Source organism: Acyrthosiphon pisum, chromosome X (assembly GCF_005508785.2).
Source record: "Acyrthosiphon pisum isolate AL4f chromosome X, pea_aphid_22Mar2018_4r6ur, whole genome shotgun sequence".
NCBI lineage: Eukaryota > Metazoa > Arthropoda > Insecta > Hemiptera > Aphididae > Acyrthosiphon > Acyrthosiphon pisum.
The window spans coordinates 30,689,524-30,704,427 of NC_042493.1; the positions used below are offsets into that span (position 1 = coordinate 30,689,524).

General features: G+C 29.3%; 2 protein-coding genes across 3 annotated transcripts; one reads left to right on the forward strand and one right to left on the reverse strand.

Moving 5' to 3' along the window:
- The first annotated feature begins 1,679 nt into the window (after positions 1-1,679).
- LOC115033256 lies at positions 1,680-3,523 on the forward strand. Of its 2 annotated transcripts, XM_029485529.1 has the most exons (3): positions 1,680-1,968; positions 2,042-2,801; positions 3,031-3,523. In XM_029485529.1, the coding sequence occupies exons 2-3, from the start codon at positions 2,623-2,625 to the stop codon at positions 3,191-3,193; spliced, it is 342 nt and encodes a 113-aa protein (XP_029341389.1). In that variant the 5' UTR covers positions 1,680-1,968; positions 2,042-2,622; the 3' UTR covers positions 3,194-3,523. The 2 variants fall into 2 exon arrangements, with proteins under 2 accessions (XP_029341389.1, XP_029341387.1); XM_029485527.1 differs by having other exon boundaries at positions 1,680-2,801.
- Positions 3,524-8,342: 4,819 nt separating this feature from the next.
- On the reverse strand, positions 8,343-14,080 carry LOC100575045. Its single transcript, XM_003242024.4, has 3 exons — positions 13,672-14,080; positions 13,374-13,591; positions 8,343-8,864 (listed from the first exon to the last, which is right to left on the reverse strand). The coding sequence occupies exons 1-3, from the start codon at positions 13,740-13,742 to the stop codon at positions 8,578-8,580; spliced, it is 576 nt and encodes a 191-aa protein (XP_003242072.1). The 5' UTR covers positions 13,743-14,080; the 3' UTR covers positions 8,343-8,577.
- Between the last annotated feature and the right edge of the window lie 824 nt (positions 14,081-14,904).

Genomic DNA, 14,904 nt, shown 5'->3' on the forward strand with positions numbered 1-14,904 from the left:
GATTACAATTTACATTATTATAATGTATATTTGAATAATACATTTATTTAAATCAAACCGCAAAATTGTGTTTACGTTAAGTAATATACCAACGTTATTAAGGACCAAACAATAATGCGATATTTATTGAATCAAAAATAAAATCGTGCACTTGTGCGTATTGGAACGAAAACCAACTGACATCTCGTGAACGCGAATTTTAAAGTGTAGGGGAGACTGGCTTAATATGACATACCACTTTTTAATTTAAAAAAAAATTGAAGAAATAATGTTAGTTAACACATGAAACTTGAGCAGCATATTTGTATTTATATTATACACATATTTCTGAAGTCTAATTGTACATTTAATACAAACAAATAATTTTAATTTACTTTTTTTTAAATTTACCTACTATGACATACACTATATTTGTATAAGCAACCACTGTATACTGGGCAATAGAAATAAATTATAAAATTTTTTCAATTTTTATAGTTTAATCAATTTTTTTGTTATAAATAGCAACACTTAAGAAATATATTTTAATATATTTAATATAATAATATAATTATGGAAATAATATAATAATAAACACTGCTATGTCATTTTGCCTGATATCATAAAAGTTTTTTTCAAAGTTTTTATGGCCAAAGTATTATAATAAGCTTATTTTATAAAATAATTTTAGTATAGCTAGCCTTTTTATGGTTCAACTTCGAATAAAAAAATTGAAGCAACATAAAAGTTTTTATATTTTAAAATTAATTTTTAAAAATGATTAAAAAAAGTGGATAAGACAAAAAACACATTTTTGCTATCAAGTTCTCTGATAAGGTCAAACCCTGTGGTCACTGTATACAATTGTATGTAGGAGGTTATTTGTCACGTATATAATGCGGATTCGGTTCGTAAATATCAACAATTCTAATCAAAACATCAATGTGTCATATTACCCTAATATGTCATATTAAGCCAGTCTCCCCTACACACCGAATTTGCGTACAAACCGCATATCCACGGGTTTCAAAAGAAATAAAATTAACAAATAGAGCACAAACGGCACTTGAAAAAACGAAACGAATTGAAAAAAACAATAATAACGACCGATACTGCTACGATTGCGATGATGGCTATGGACCGATATTGCGTACAAACTGCACACCGGTGGCTTTTAAAACAAACAAACTATATGTGAATAGAGGAGTGACGGGGATGATAAAATGTCGAAAAAGTGAAAAACGGCGAAAAAAGCGTAACATTTTTCGAAAAAAGGGTTTTTTTATAAACATTTGAAAACCAACCACCCGCCGCAGAGGCGAAGGTACGCGATTGGACGCGTTAAGAAACGGGAAACATATTAACATTCCGCACATCAAATAAAACCCGTAGGGAAATACGGCATTCTCATTGGTCCGAATTAATAACATATATATATATGTTAATAGTAATAATAATAATATATGTTCATATTTAAATAATAATATAATAAATAATAAACTTTTATTAATGTGATTTTGCATTAATAACACAATTTCTAATGTTAATATATTTACATTAATTAATTTTATTAACATAATAACAAACAAAGTTAGTTAGAAATGAATAGGTAGATAATTTTTATAAACTTATTATTTCTATTTTTAGTCACATAAACACTCTAATATGATTAGAGAGTTTTTGTTTTCTAGGTTGTGCTATCTTCAATTTTCTGTAAATGCTTATGAGTAGTCGACAAGTTGTCCAATATTCTTTTATTCTTGAAGTTTTTTGAACTTTTGTGAAAATGAATCTTTAACTAAATTCAAGTAATCTTCCTACTTCTTTTAACAACGTAATTATTGAAACAAATGACGAAGTAACAAAGGTACGTTCAAATTTAGTAGATTTATGCAGTATAGGCAAGTGGATGGAAGAATTTTCAACTCTTACAGCCACTAAGTGGAATGTTCGTTCGTCAGTTCCAAATGGAAAATACATTCAATGCAAGTTAGTGAATGTTATAATATATTCTTTTTTGGTTTTGTATTTAATTGAACTTTGTAAATTTTTAAATATGTAGAAAACATTTTGTGTGCCATCACAGTTCATATCATAAGGTTGATAAAGAAAGTAACAAAAGAGGACTGTCTAAAAACACAAGTTGCAAAGCTCAAGTCAAATTTGTGATTAAAATAGATACCTACTGTATCTACAAGAAAAACTGATCCATTTGTGAAAGTAAAATATGTGTATTCTGATTTTTTGTGACAATTATATAAATTTTGTATAAATCTAAATTAATCATGAGTTGTTTTTAGGTCTGTAATAAATGCAGACATATTAAGTACTAAATTATAGTTCTATTTTTATATATAATTATTTATACTTGCAACGTTGCAACTATAGCTTTCTAACATTTTTGAGCTTCTTTTTTAGTATATATTTTTCTTTTTGACCTATTTTTTATAATTTTTTTTAATTTTTAGTTACAAAAATGTGTATAATTTCATATTTCACCATATTAAAGAGAATATTTTAGTTCTTGTAGTTAAAAGACTAATTCTTTCAAACTAAAAAGAATTAGGATTCACCTTATAATATAATTTGTTGTTAGGGTTTTTTTTTTATTAATATGTTATTAATATATTTTAATTGTGTTCCATGTGCCTATGGTTACATAATTTACAGAATAAATTGTTTGGTGTTATTACAATTTGGAATGAACACAACCATAGCATTAACACAGCAGAAGCCCTTAGATATTTGAAAGCAACAGATGATTTAAGACAAACTTTTGAGGAATATATGAATGATGGAATGACAATGACAGAAGCCATTCGGTAAGAATCATACATACAAATGATTTTACTTCTTAATTAAATTGAGATCAATAATAAAATAACATAAATAATTCATATACCTATCTGTTTTATATGTATATAAATGTGAAAATATTAAAAGTACTTATAATTATAATTATAGTCTTATTTAAATATGACCAGATGTTTTATTATATTAATTTTATATTTAAATATGAATTGAAACTCGTTATAATTTCATAATTTACAGCTATCATGAAAGTGTGATGACTATGATGAATTGTTCAGCTGAAGATTTTGCTAATGCTAGACTAAATCCTATTTATAGAACTGTACAAAACTGGCATGAAAAATGGAGATCTACACATTTAGGCCCTCGTACCGGTCAAGGTGTAATCATGGTATGTTATTAGTTGTTACCATTAATCTACTAAAAATAGAGTATTTTTAAAATGTTAAATAATCATCACAATTCAATGCATATTACATTTTTGTTTTAGTAATTCTATTTAACTACAATATATTGAAAATTTGTATCTTGTGTTGAAAGAGCCAACTCACTTTTTTAAATGAGGTTCAATATTTAATTTATAGGTAATATCCCTCTTAGGGTATGTAATTTAAAAAAGTGGTACTCCTATGATAAAAATTTGAAGAGTTAAAAACATAATTATGTACAAAACTAACCTTATGGATTAACAACTCGAAAGCATAATTGTCAATTTTTACCAAAAGGTCCCAAGTTAATAGGTTTAGTTAAAAATATTTTAAAGTTTACTTGTACTAATAAAATGTAATTTATATAAATTAAAATGTACTTTTTTATTTATTTAATTAATTTTTAATATTTTAATGTATTAGAAACTTAAAGAAAAGAAAGAAACATATAATGAAAATGGAGTATTTATTTTTATTCAAGATAATCCTTTTGCAGTACTTATACTTACACCAATTATGTTAAGAGCCCATGATTTACCACTTGCTAAAGATATAGTTTTTGTTGATTCTACTAGTTTTTGTGACCCAGAAAATCATTGCATCACTTTTTTATTAACACCGTGTGCAGCTGGTGCTGCACCATTGGGTGTTCTTATAACAAAAGGTCAAAGTGAAGAATCATATAAAGCTGGATTTCTATTGATTAAAAATAATGTACAGAATGCCTTTGGTGGGAAAGGTTTTCCTACCATATTTTGAACAGACAATTCAGATGCAGAAATTAATGCTTTGAAAGCAGTTTGGCCAAACTCAAAATCTCTTCTTTGCATATTTCATGTTTTACAAGCTGTTTGGAGGTGGCTTTGGGATGGTAAAAATAATATAAACAAAGAAGACCGTCAACCTATGATGCAATCATTTAGAAAAATACTGTATGCTGAAACAGTAGAAGAAGCTTATGCCGCTTTTGAAGTTACTTTAGAAATTGGAAGTATGTATAGTAAATGGTGCAGATATGTTACTGTAGAACATTGGACTTATAATAACATTGGACAACTAAAAACATTTGCATTGACCTATGGACTACCTAAGCGGATCATCACAGACCGAGGAACAGCTTTCCAGTCAGAATGTTTCAACCAGTATTGTGAAACCAATGGTATAGAACACCATGCAGTATCAGTACGCCACCCCCGTGCAAATGGTCAAGTGGAGCGGGTTAATTCTACACTATTAGGAGCAATTACTACCCAAATGGGCGATGAAGCCACCTGGGATAAAAACCTTAGTGAATTAGAATTGAACCTGAACACAGCACCGAATCAAACCACTGGAATAAGTCCATTCTTTGCTGTATACGGTTATGATGCACTTAAAACGGATGGGCTACTCAATACACTGACTAACACAACTCCTGTATACCAGCAACCAGCAGCTACACAGCAGAAGTTATGCGAAGGCATTGCAGAAAAACAGGCAAAATGGAAAATGAGACATGACCAGCACCGTAAACATATGTCACTGGAGCTAGGAGAAATAGTGTATCTTAGAAGACCACCAGTGTCGACTGGAAGTACAACCAAACTATAACCTAAGTTCAGAGGACTGATGGTTGTGACAGCAGTGAACGCTGGAGATACATACAAACTAGCTGACCTACACCACACAGGAGGGCATTTGTATGCTACAACCGCTCATGTTAGTGCCTTGAAGCGTATTTCTGAAAAGGATGAACTATCAGAGGATAGTGACACTGAAGAGGATGGGGCAGTGTGCACTGACCAAGAAGTTAAACAGGACACAGAGCTGCATCATCTAGGAACTCAGATTTCAGCTCCTGACGGAGAAACGAAACCAAAGCGAGTCCGCAAGACACCAATCCGTCTAAGAGATTATTTAGTTAATTAAACCTACTTAAAATATGTTCCTTTTTTTTATATGTTCCTTTTTATTATATTAGCCTTTTATACCTTATTTTATTATGTTTAATTATGATAAAGTTTGTTAACATAATTATGTTGAAAAATTAGTATGTAGGTAATGAATTAACATACTAAATGATTCTTTTTTTTCTTTTTGTGATAAACTAACAAAAGCTTTTAAGCCTTTAAGAGGATGTCAGCGCACCATTTGTTTTCTCTCTCTGACCCACGCACAACATAGACAAAACGCATTTACCCAGAAACATCAGTTAAACTGTATTGTTTTTAATAAAGTATTAATCGTTCAAATCAATCGTGTTGTGTTCGTTAATTACCTGACAACGAACTCTAACATAAATGATATCTATATAGTTCAAAGACAGAGCTATAAAATTATATCACAACTTTTAGAGCCGTTTTTTTTTGGTACTAACTGTGAAAAATAACCCCATATCAGATTTTGCAAAATTATAAAAAGGTGGGCATGGAGACAATGGTCAATATTTAAATATTAAGAATTTTTTTTCATATTTATCATTTGGCCTGTACTAATGACATTTTATAGTTTCGCCTATGTTTATACCTAATACATTATTGACATATCAAAACAAATTTTACTGAAACAAAATTTGATTATTTGCTTTAAATCATACATAGACTGTCACTGAAATCTAGTGAATATGTATTAGGTTAGGTATCTGAACCAAGAAAGGCTAGCCTTGAACATTTTATAATTTTTTAACAACAAATTAATTTACAAATTTTCCATATATTAATGAATTTCATCAACATTTGATCATTACAATTCAACATTTCTTTGTAAATGATTTAACAAATCCAAAGACACTAAAAAACTAATATCTACTAAAAAAATTACAAAAAAAAAAATGTTTATCACAGCATTTTCAAAAACCATCAAAATCATTTTGATATTTATTCATGCATTTAGCTTTAGCTTAAGAGAAGTGTTATTGTAACTTGTAAGTGTCTAAGGTAAGAACCTACCTAGGAATCCATAAAAACGATTCTAAAATTGTAAAGTAGTTTGTATAATGTAGGTAAGTATCTAAACTTATAATTTTGTTGCATTATACATAATGTACATTTTTTTGCAGTTTATAAACTGGTTATAAGTAGGTACACTTAGGTATAAGTGTATAACAAATAAATTACGGATTTTTATTAATACAGGTGACGGTATACATTTTATACCACTGATTATAGGTACTTATAATATATTATATGGGTACTAATACTTTATACCTACCTAATACCTATATAGAATTTATGGACAATGTACATAAACCTACAATTTACAGTAACTTCAGTATGTATACGTCATATAATTATTTATTGTTTACATAAATTATAAGTAATACATTTTAACTTGAGTCATTTTTGTACCAGGTTTTCTCTGTAGGTTTACTATGTACATTAACTACCTATATATACTATAGTATTATAGCCTATATAGCTTATAAATTGTTCATTTCATGTACCGTAAGGTATCATAAACATTTCAAGATTCTAATTATCATAGTTTAGGTTCTATGTTGATCTAAAATACTGTTTTTTTACATATAAAATTTATGCTAGAAAGAAACACAGAAAATGCCGTAAGCCGAAAATAAAAACAGTGACAATAAAATACTAATATATTAATTATTATTTATGGTTCTGTATTCAATAATATAAAATATAACATACATTGTAATAATGCTCTTATGATTATAATCTATGATTACTGATTAGTGCAGTAAGAGTTAAGCCCGAAAAATTAAAAAATACACTCATCTAGTCATCTTAATTAAATAAATAAACATAGATCATAATATTTTAGGTTAAGAAATAGCGATAAAATAATGAAAATTTTCGCTACGCTAACCGTAAATTTCTAGCGCGCTGTAGTATTTCGCTACATTTCATATATTGTAGCAACGCCATGTTAATCGCTACAGCTAAAGTAGAGTGCTACTGTAGCGTCACTACAATCGCTACTCCCGTCCACTGTATAAAATACAGATTATCTTTAAGGTGTAATAACATTTAATTTAAAGTAGCTATATAGGTTAAAGTGATGAGTGGCAGGGGGACTCAGTGCCCCAACCTCTGATGCCGGTTAGAAAGAATCCACTCTAATGCCTTGTTTAAGAATGTAGTATTATTTGTGATTTAAATTTTACATGAAATAAATTACAAATTTGAACATTATTCAGGGTTAAAAGTGGGACTAGTATGCATACATGATGCTTAAATATTAGACATTATACATACAATTATTAGATATGGAACGCTTAAAACTATATGGAGACATTAGTAAGCCCTTTGTAGAAAATAGCAAAAAAATAAAATAAAAATTAGACTGGTCTAAAATTTTACATCGAACAATTTTCAGAAATTGTACTAGTAAATTTGGTTTAGAAATGTTGCTTCTCTGGGCTAATAAATTGTACAACTATGCTTCCTCTAAAATATAAACACAAATTTTTTACTTTATGGATGATTGAGTAGAGATTTTACAACACTTTTTAACAATCTTTTCTATGTGTAATATTTCTTTTTTTACAAGTCATTAAAAAAAATTAGATAAATAAATAAATTAATGCATTTATTTGATAAATTACAAAATAAATAGTACCACATTAATGCATTCCTGGTAAAATATAAATACAAATGTAGTTTTAAAACTTAATTAACTTTATAATATTTTTACAATATTATTTTCTTAAATCTAATTGTACCTAATTATTCTCCTGTCCCAAAGCATTTGTCCACTTATGCTTCTCCCAAAACAGCCTTTATACAAAACATATGAATGTCAAATATAAAAGACTAAATGATCTTATATTAAACATATAAAAAACATCTTGGATTGTACAATATTGACAAAAAAAATTTTTAAAAATAAGATTAAATTAAACTAAATAAAGGAGAATTTTTTTAGTTTGTTAAAATGTAAAATATATAGATTATTTAAGAGGACGTGATACCCTCATGTGTTGTCTCCGTCTTAAAGTACTTAACATACCAAATTATACACAAAGCAGAATACGTGTAGCTCCGTTAGCTTAAAAACTAGAGTGAATTGACCTCTTATAAAATCTAAAGGTAAGATTATTATCAAGCCAACCTCATGGGCTTTTTATTATATTTTAAGCGAGGTATAAGTATTTTAAAATTGTAAATTGCTTTTACATTTTAAAGTACTCATAACTCGCTTAAAAATTAAAATATAATAAAAAGCTCATGAGATTGTCTAGATAATAATCTTTCCTTTAGATTTCATAAGAGGTTAATTTACTCTAATTTTTAAGCTAACAGAGCTACACGTCTTCTGCTTCGCGTATAATTTACTATGTTATGCACTTGTAAGATGGATACAACACATGCGGGTATCACGTCCTCTTAAAGTGCTTCAACATATGATCAATTTATATTTATATCAAGTTACCCAATATGATTTTTTTCCTTAGAAGAAGTTCCAATAGTGACGGAAGTGATGATTTTGCCTTATTTAGCTCAGTAAGAAAGTCTCTGAGCTCATTAATTTCGTGTACTTCACTATCCAGAATACTATTAAAACGATCAAAATGTGCTCTTTGTTTAACAGCACGTGATTCACGATTTTGGTCGGCAACCACTTTTTTAGCAGCTTTTGGTAATGAAATAAGTGACTTACTCTTCTGCACAACAATCCCATTCTTTGTGCAATTTTTTGGTCTTCCTAAAACAGAAAAATAATGTGTATTGTGTAATTATTTTCTGCTGCTGACATTAACATAACAAAGTACCTATCAGATTGATAATTTTCATTTTCATTTGATGATTATTTTCCATGATAAAATTTTGTTGATATGTACTTAGCACCCCATACATTTCAAATCTTAGCTAAAATACATTTCCTACTCATATATCAGCAGCCATCGATAATATAGTAGATATATTAGAAATTAATCTAATAAGAGATTGTAGTGAATAAAAAAGTCTCTTTCTCAAAATTTGAAATTATATTATTTTTTTTTTTTTTACTAAAGGCTTCAGTTTTTTTTGGTTATTAGTCCATGTTTAGAATATTTAAACTATGGTAGTATACAGTATGTAGTTACAAATTATATATTTACATATGAATAAATCTAACAATAATAATTTAAGCAATTTCTAATTATTATTTATAACACTTATGTGTACAAGTGGTTAAGATTTAGATGTTTAATTTTTATATAGTATTTTTTATTCTACATAACAGGGATTGGCAACTCAAAGTTACTATGGGCATAGGCGGGCATAGGCATGCGCAGACTTTGTCCGCAGGGGGTCCCCTTAAAAAAACGTCTGAACTGAAGATTCTTGTACTAATGACTACCGTAAAAAGGGGTGACTTCGGATGTGACATGTGGAGTGAATTCGGATAACACTATGTTTTTTTAGTTATCTTATAATTTTAGAATACATGTTTAATAAAAATTTAAAACACTCCACGTTAATATCTATTAATATAACCTACATAGAAAATAATATTTATTGATGACATAATAGTGTCAAAGTACAAGTTATGGAGGTAAATACAAAATATTATATTTTTTTATTATTAAATTACAGAACTACATTGACTACTATAGCACAACAACAAATAAAAATACGATAGAAATATTTTTTACATAGTTTTTGGTAACCTATACTCGTTAACTTGTCTGTGTTAATTGGTGTATGTGCAAATTGTTGAATTACTTGATCTCACACTGTAGTGTTAAATTGTCTTAATTATTACCAAACGTGTCCAAAGTCACACCATTTTACTAGTCACTCCAGACAAAATTCAACTTTTAAAAAAAGTGTGACTTTAATGACCTTAATGATTATTCTTCTGTTATATGATCTTCTTTTCACTAATTTTAACAGTATTTTATTTACTAGTTAGGTTTAATATGTTAAAGTTTAATATAGGTAATAAGAATATTCTGTTTTTTTAGGTATAAAATATTTGTTATTTGTAATTACTATTTTAACTAACATATGAGGTATATATTATCCACAAGTTACAACCGTGAAATAACGTAAATATATAAATAAAGTAGGTACCTAGTTGATAGATACACTGTGATAAAAATAGTCCACTAGCCAATATAGTGGATAGTAGAGTATTCTGTGATAATAATAAATCATTTAGTCGATGATAACTGATTAATTAATAACTTCATTACATTTATTCACAGATATCTATACTATGAGATTAAAACTGGCTTCACCTTTTTCATGTAAAATGTAAAAATGTTCGCTATCTAGACTAGCATAGATATCTAAGTATTTATCAAAGAAAAAGACCGTGCGCACACCTATGCTACTGGGCCAAATTTTAGAACAATAAAATCTAGCGGGCAAGAGCCTACATAATATATTTAATGCAAAAATGGAAAATCTATAAAACATGGTAAAAGTGGTCTTTTTTAAATAGGGAATTTTCCCTAAAGCACATTTCAATCTCTTTTGTAGATAAAAATGGCTTCGTTTGAACTCACTTATTTTTAATTAAAAAGTGATGCATCTATCTTGCTTTTCAATTTCTTCTGAGCAATGTAATTTTTCAACTACAGATAAACGTTCACATTTTATGAAGTGTTATTAGAAAATATAGCAAACGACAGATAAAAAAGGTATGCAGGCAGGATGCGGACCTTAACTATAGGTATACTAGAATAGGGGTTCTCATTCTTTTTATACCAAGTACCACCTACTCATTACATCTTCACGTTCTTGACCTAATAGCCTTTAAGTATTTGTTATCAACAAATATGAATTATCCGTCCAAAATTTGAAATCACTGTTTCCGCTATCATTTAAAACGTTGAATCGAGCTATTACGAAACTTTATGGTAAGAACATAATCTCTGTTTGCATGTTGTTTCTCAATGATTATTCAGTTTTTAAGTGAGTTATGAGAATTTTTAATTTAGGCTAAAAGAAACTATAACAAAATATAATATATTATAATTTATATGTACCTACAGTGATTTTTTTTTTTATTAGTTATTATTAGGGTAGAGGACTTGTAGCGTTAGAATATTTGTTTTGCTCAGTCACAAAAATAGATATAGAAAATATTATAATAATCTTACCATAGCAGGCAGATTGGTAGAAATGGTCAATAAAATGTTTTCGGATATAGTACATGCCCCAACATAATATTATGTATACGTATTATTTATATGTAAAAGATTCTTTTGGGATTATCTAAATTCCCATGATCACAAATGACAGTCACATTGTCAATATTTATGAAACCACTAACCAGCTTATATCAAATAAACCAAATAATATTTAATTTTAATAATAATTCCGACGGTGAACACTTGATAATAATAGAATATTAATACAGAATTAAAAATTAATTTACCACATAGTATTTAAAGTACTTATTAGTTGTTTGAAATAATGTTATGTTTACTATGTTATTCTAACAGTCAGTTTGTTGTAGAAACATTTTTTTTTTTACTTTGCATTTTGCAAACATTATTATTATCTTAACATATTTAAATTCTAAGTTGTTGCTAAAATGTTTGAAAATATTTTACTTACACAATGTATATTATTGAATATATATGCAAGGCCTTGGTAAGTATCCTTGAGATGCTTCCACTTGGAATGTCTATTAGATCTTTATAATGGATGGTTTCTTACTTCAAGACACTCAAGCCATTACAATTAATTTAATTTTAAAAAACCTACATTATGCCTATTGTACCTTTTTGGCATAGATCGTATAAGTCTAGGCTAAAAATTAAAAATTCTTCAAAAATAAAAGAAAAAAATACCAACATCTAGTAAAAATGTACTAAGTTAGAGCAAGTTAAGTTTTTCATTTCATTAGAATAATTATTATTAAATTCACGAAAAACTAATTTTATAATATTCAGTAAAATTTAATAATTTGCTTTAAACACTTCAAATAATTTATTATACCTATAACCAAAAAATTAATCATCTTAACATTTTTAACTACAATAAGTATAAAAAAGTATACCTATTTATTGAATTTTATCTTAAAAATTGATTTGGAATTGTTATTATAGATTTCTGTTAAAAAAGTCAGAAAGTGATACATTTGCTATGAGAATAATATGTATAACCGGTATAGGGGTGACTACAATTTCTGTAATATGCTGTGTATACCTTCACCTTCATTAAATATCTATTATTTACTACCAACAATGTAAAAATTCAGTATTTGGAGTGGGTAATAAAAAAATATTAGATGTGAGTCAAGAAAATGAAAAGTAAAAGCCGCCACTGATTCTTGTAAATTACTAATATAGTATTTGAACGTATTTTAATAGTCCTGTATAAATTGTAATGATGTACATTAGAAATTGTCTACTTACTAATGACCGATACAGTTATGACCGATCGTAATACGATACTAATACTATATGTAGCATACGTCGTTCAATGCTAAATATACAACAATTATGACCACTACTTAGGCCACTTACGATTAGGTAGTATTATTACTGTATTATAATGTAATACTATAAATCGCTGTCAGCATATAAATACTAAGGGCATCTATAACCATTAGGGAAAAAACTTAATTTGTAGTATTGGTAATGTAACTACTGTAATTCCCTACGTTGAGCACTGCTAATATGCTGAGTGTTAGCAATGGCAAATGTGTATATATTATGTATGAAATATATATATTGCTGACGCAATGTTTAGCTTGCATCGCGTTAATAAACGACCAGGACTCCTGGCGGTAAATAGTTAAATAGAATGCTTGAGAGTCGATAGTCAACAGTCAACAGTCAATAGTCATAATCGATGGAGGAGTCTATGGTCGGTAATCAATAGTCAGAGTGGATGGTCGATAGTGGAACTCGAGGGCTGACAACGACTTGAAGAAGACCTGCGAAAGACCAGCTCAACCCACATTTGGACATCGGCACCCACGACACACCATGGCCCGAGTTATAATTTATAAGTATACTTTCGACGTTGTAACTTGTAGTGGGTAATAACAATACATTAATATTCAATAACAGATACATATATATATACACATTGAATACTTTGCTTCACATAAGGTAACTCTGATCCCTAGTAATAATATCACACACGGAGGTAGAGTCTCCGAGACCTCGTTAATATAAACAAAACGACACCCGCGACAGCGATAGGTGAAGAGGAGACGTTACAGTAATTAAAAATAATTAAAGGAAGAAAAATGTCTAACACCTACCTTTTGTAATTTTTAATGGCAAATTTGTTGTTTTTGCATGGCCATTTCCAAAAATTGTTGGTACAGCATCACGATAGAGTACACGCCTCTTTACACTAGTGTTGAAACATCTTGGCTCAAAGTGAATTGAACATATTTTACGGTTTGGTAAGATTTTTTCGTTGGCTAATTTACACTGGTTGAGCCAGATTTGCCGTTTTTTCGGACACGATGGAAATCTAACACAAAATAATATACAACTAATTAGACTGGAATGTTTTTGTCCTCGTACACTAGGGTAATTATTTACGAGACTTACGCGTGTAAAGACACCTTGGAGATGGAATATTTGAGAACTGGTTTCTCACACAGAAGACATACGTTGGACATTTTCGATGATTTTACAGTTAAAACTATTTTAACAAAAAGATTTCGTCGTTCTAATGCAATTATTTGAATACGTGATCGCTCCAGTGAAGTTTGACTTGGTTAAATAGTAGTCACTATACATGCGTATATTCAGTTTATCATAGACATCGATTTTGAATTTTGATCACCGTCCTTTTACTCCTCCTGAGTGACGCATAGAGCAACTATGGATTGATGAGTGATAGACGATAAGTGATAACTTATTCTATACAACAGCCGCAGCAGTACAGCCTGCACCGTAGACGATTATATGACAGACAACAGTAAACAAATTCGGTCAGAAAAGTAACGGCTTAATAGGTATGTAACCACGGTATAGAAGATAACCTTACATTATTTATCTTTACCACGAATGAAAGCATGATAACATAAAATAATAATGAGGCGGGCGGTGCGGGCCACATAATACTGTGGGCACGGGCGTAGAGCACACTCTGGTGGTTTATCTCAACGGGCTCAGGTAGAGAGCCTATAATATATTTATATATGCTCTCTAGGCTGGGGCATATATTTCTATATATTACCATGAACTAAGATAGTGCAAGTCATTATACATTTACTATTTTATTTGACTATAAAAAAAAATATTATTCCTAATACATTTTGCATAATAAATAAAATGATTTTCCAACCAACAAAATGGAGGCCGTTCACAGCTGAGCTTCACTTGTAACAATGTAAATTGTATAGGAATTCCTTATCTAGTGTAGTCTGTGTAAGTCTGTGGGCTAGGGTAGTGACGACCTTCGACCACGGATCAAGATATTTTAGTTCGCGGTTACGACTAAACCCAGTCCCGACACCGGCGAGCTACCGGATATAATATTATTTATGACGAAGCCACGGACACCAAACCAAATATGTCCCACGGACGTGGCTGGTCTTATATTTTGTGCGCCCCCGCCAAAATAATTATCATAACAACGGCATGATTCGAAAAAATGGCCGTAACACGTTTGGGCACAAAACGATATTTTTACCCGAGATTCGATAGAACGATTGGGAACACACGTTTAGGTACCTACACTTTTTTCAGACCCCAGAAATCAATATAACGTTTGGGTAACATAATATTTTTGAAATAATACTACGTTTGGGTACCAACGTTTATATGTTATATTTT

Coding starts and splice junctions, on each gene's coding strand:
- LOC115033256 (XM_029485527.1), top strand. CDS start 2,623: ATGTGCCTATGGTTACATAATTTACAGAATAAATTGTTTGGTGTTATT. Junction 2,802..3,030: donor ACAATGACAGAAGCCATTCG/GTAAGAATCATA, acceptor CATAATTTACAG/CTATCATGAAAGTGTGATGA.
- LOC100575045 (XM_003242024.4), bottom strand. CDS start 13,742: ATGTCCAACGTATGTCTTCTGTGTGAGAAACCAGTTCTCAAATATTCC. Junction 13,592..13,671: donor TCCAAGGTGTCTTTACACGC/GTAAGTCTCGTA, acceptor ATTTTGTGTTAG/ATTTCCATCGTGTCCGAAAA. Junction 8,865..13,373: donor GCCATTAAAAATTACAAAAG/GTAGGTGTTAGA, acceptor TTTCTGTTTTAG/GAAGACCAAAAAATTGCACA.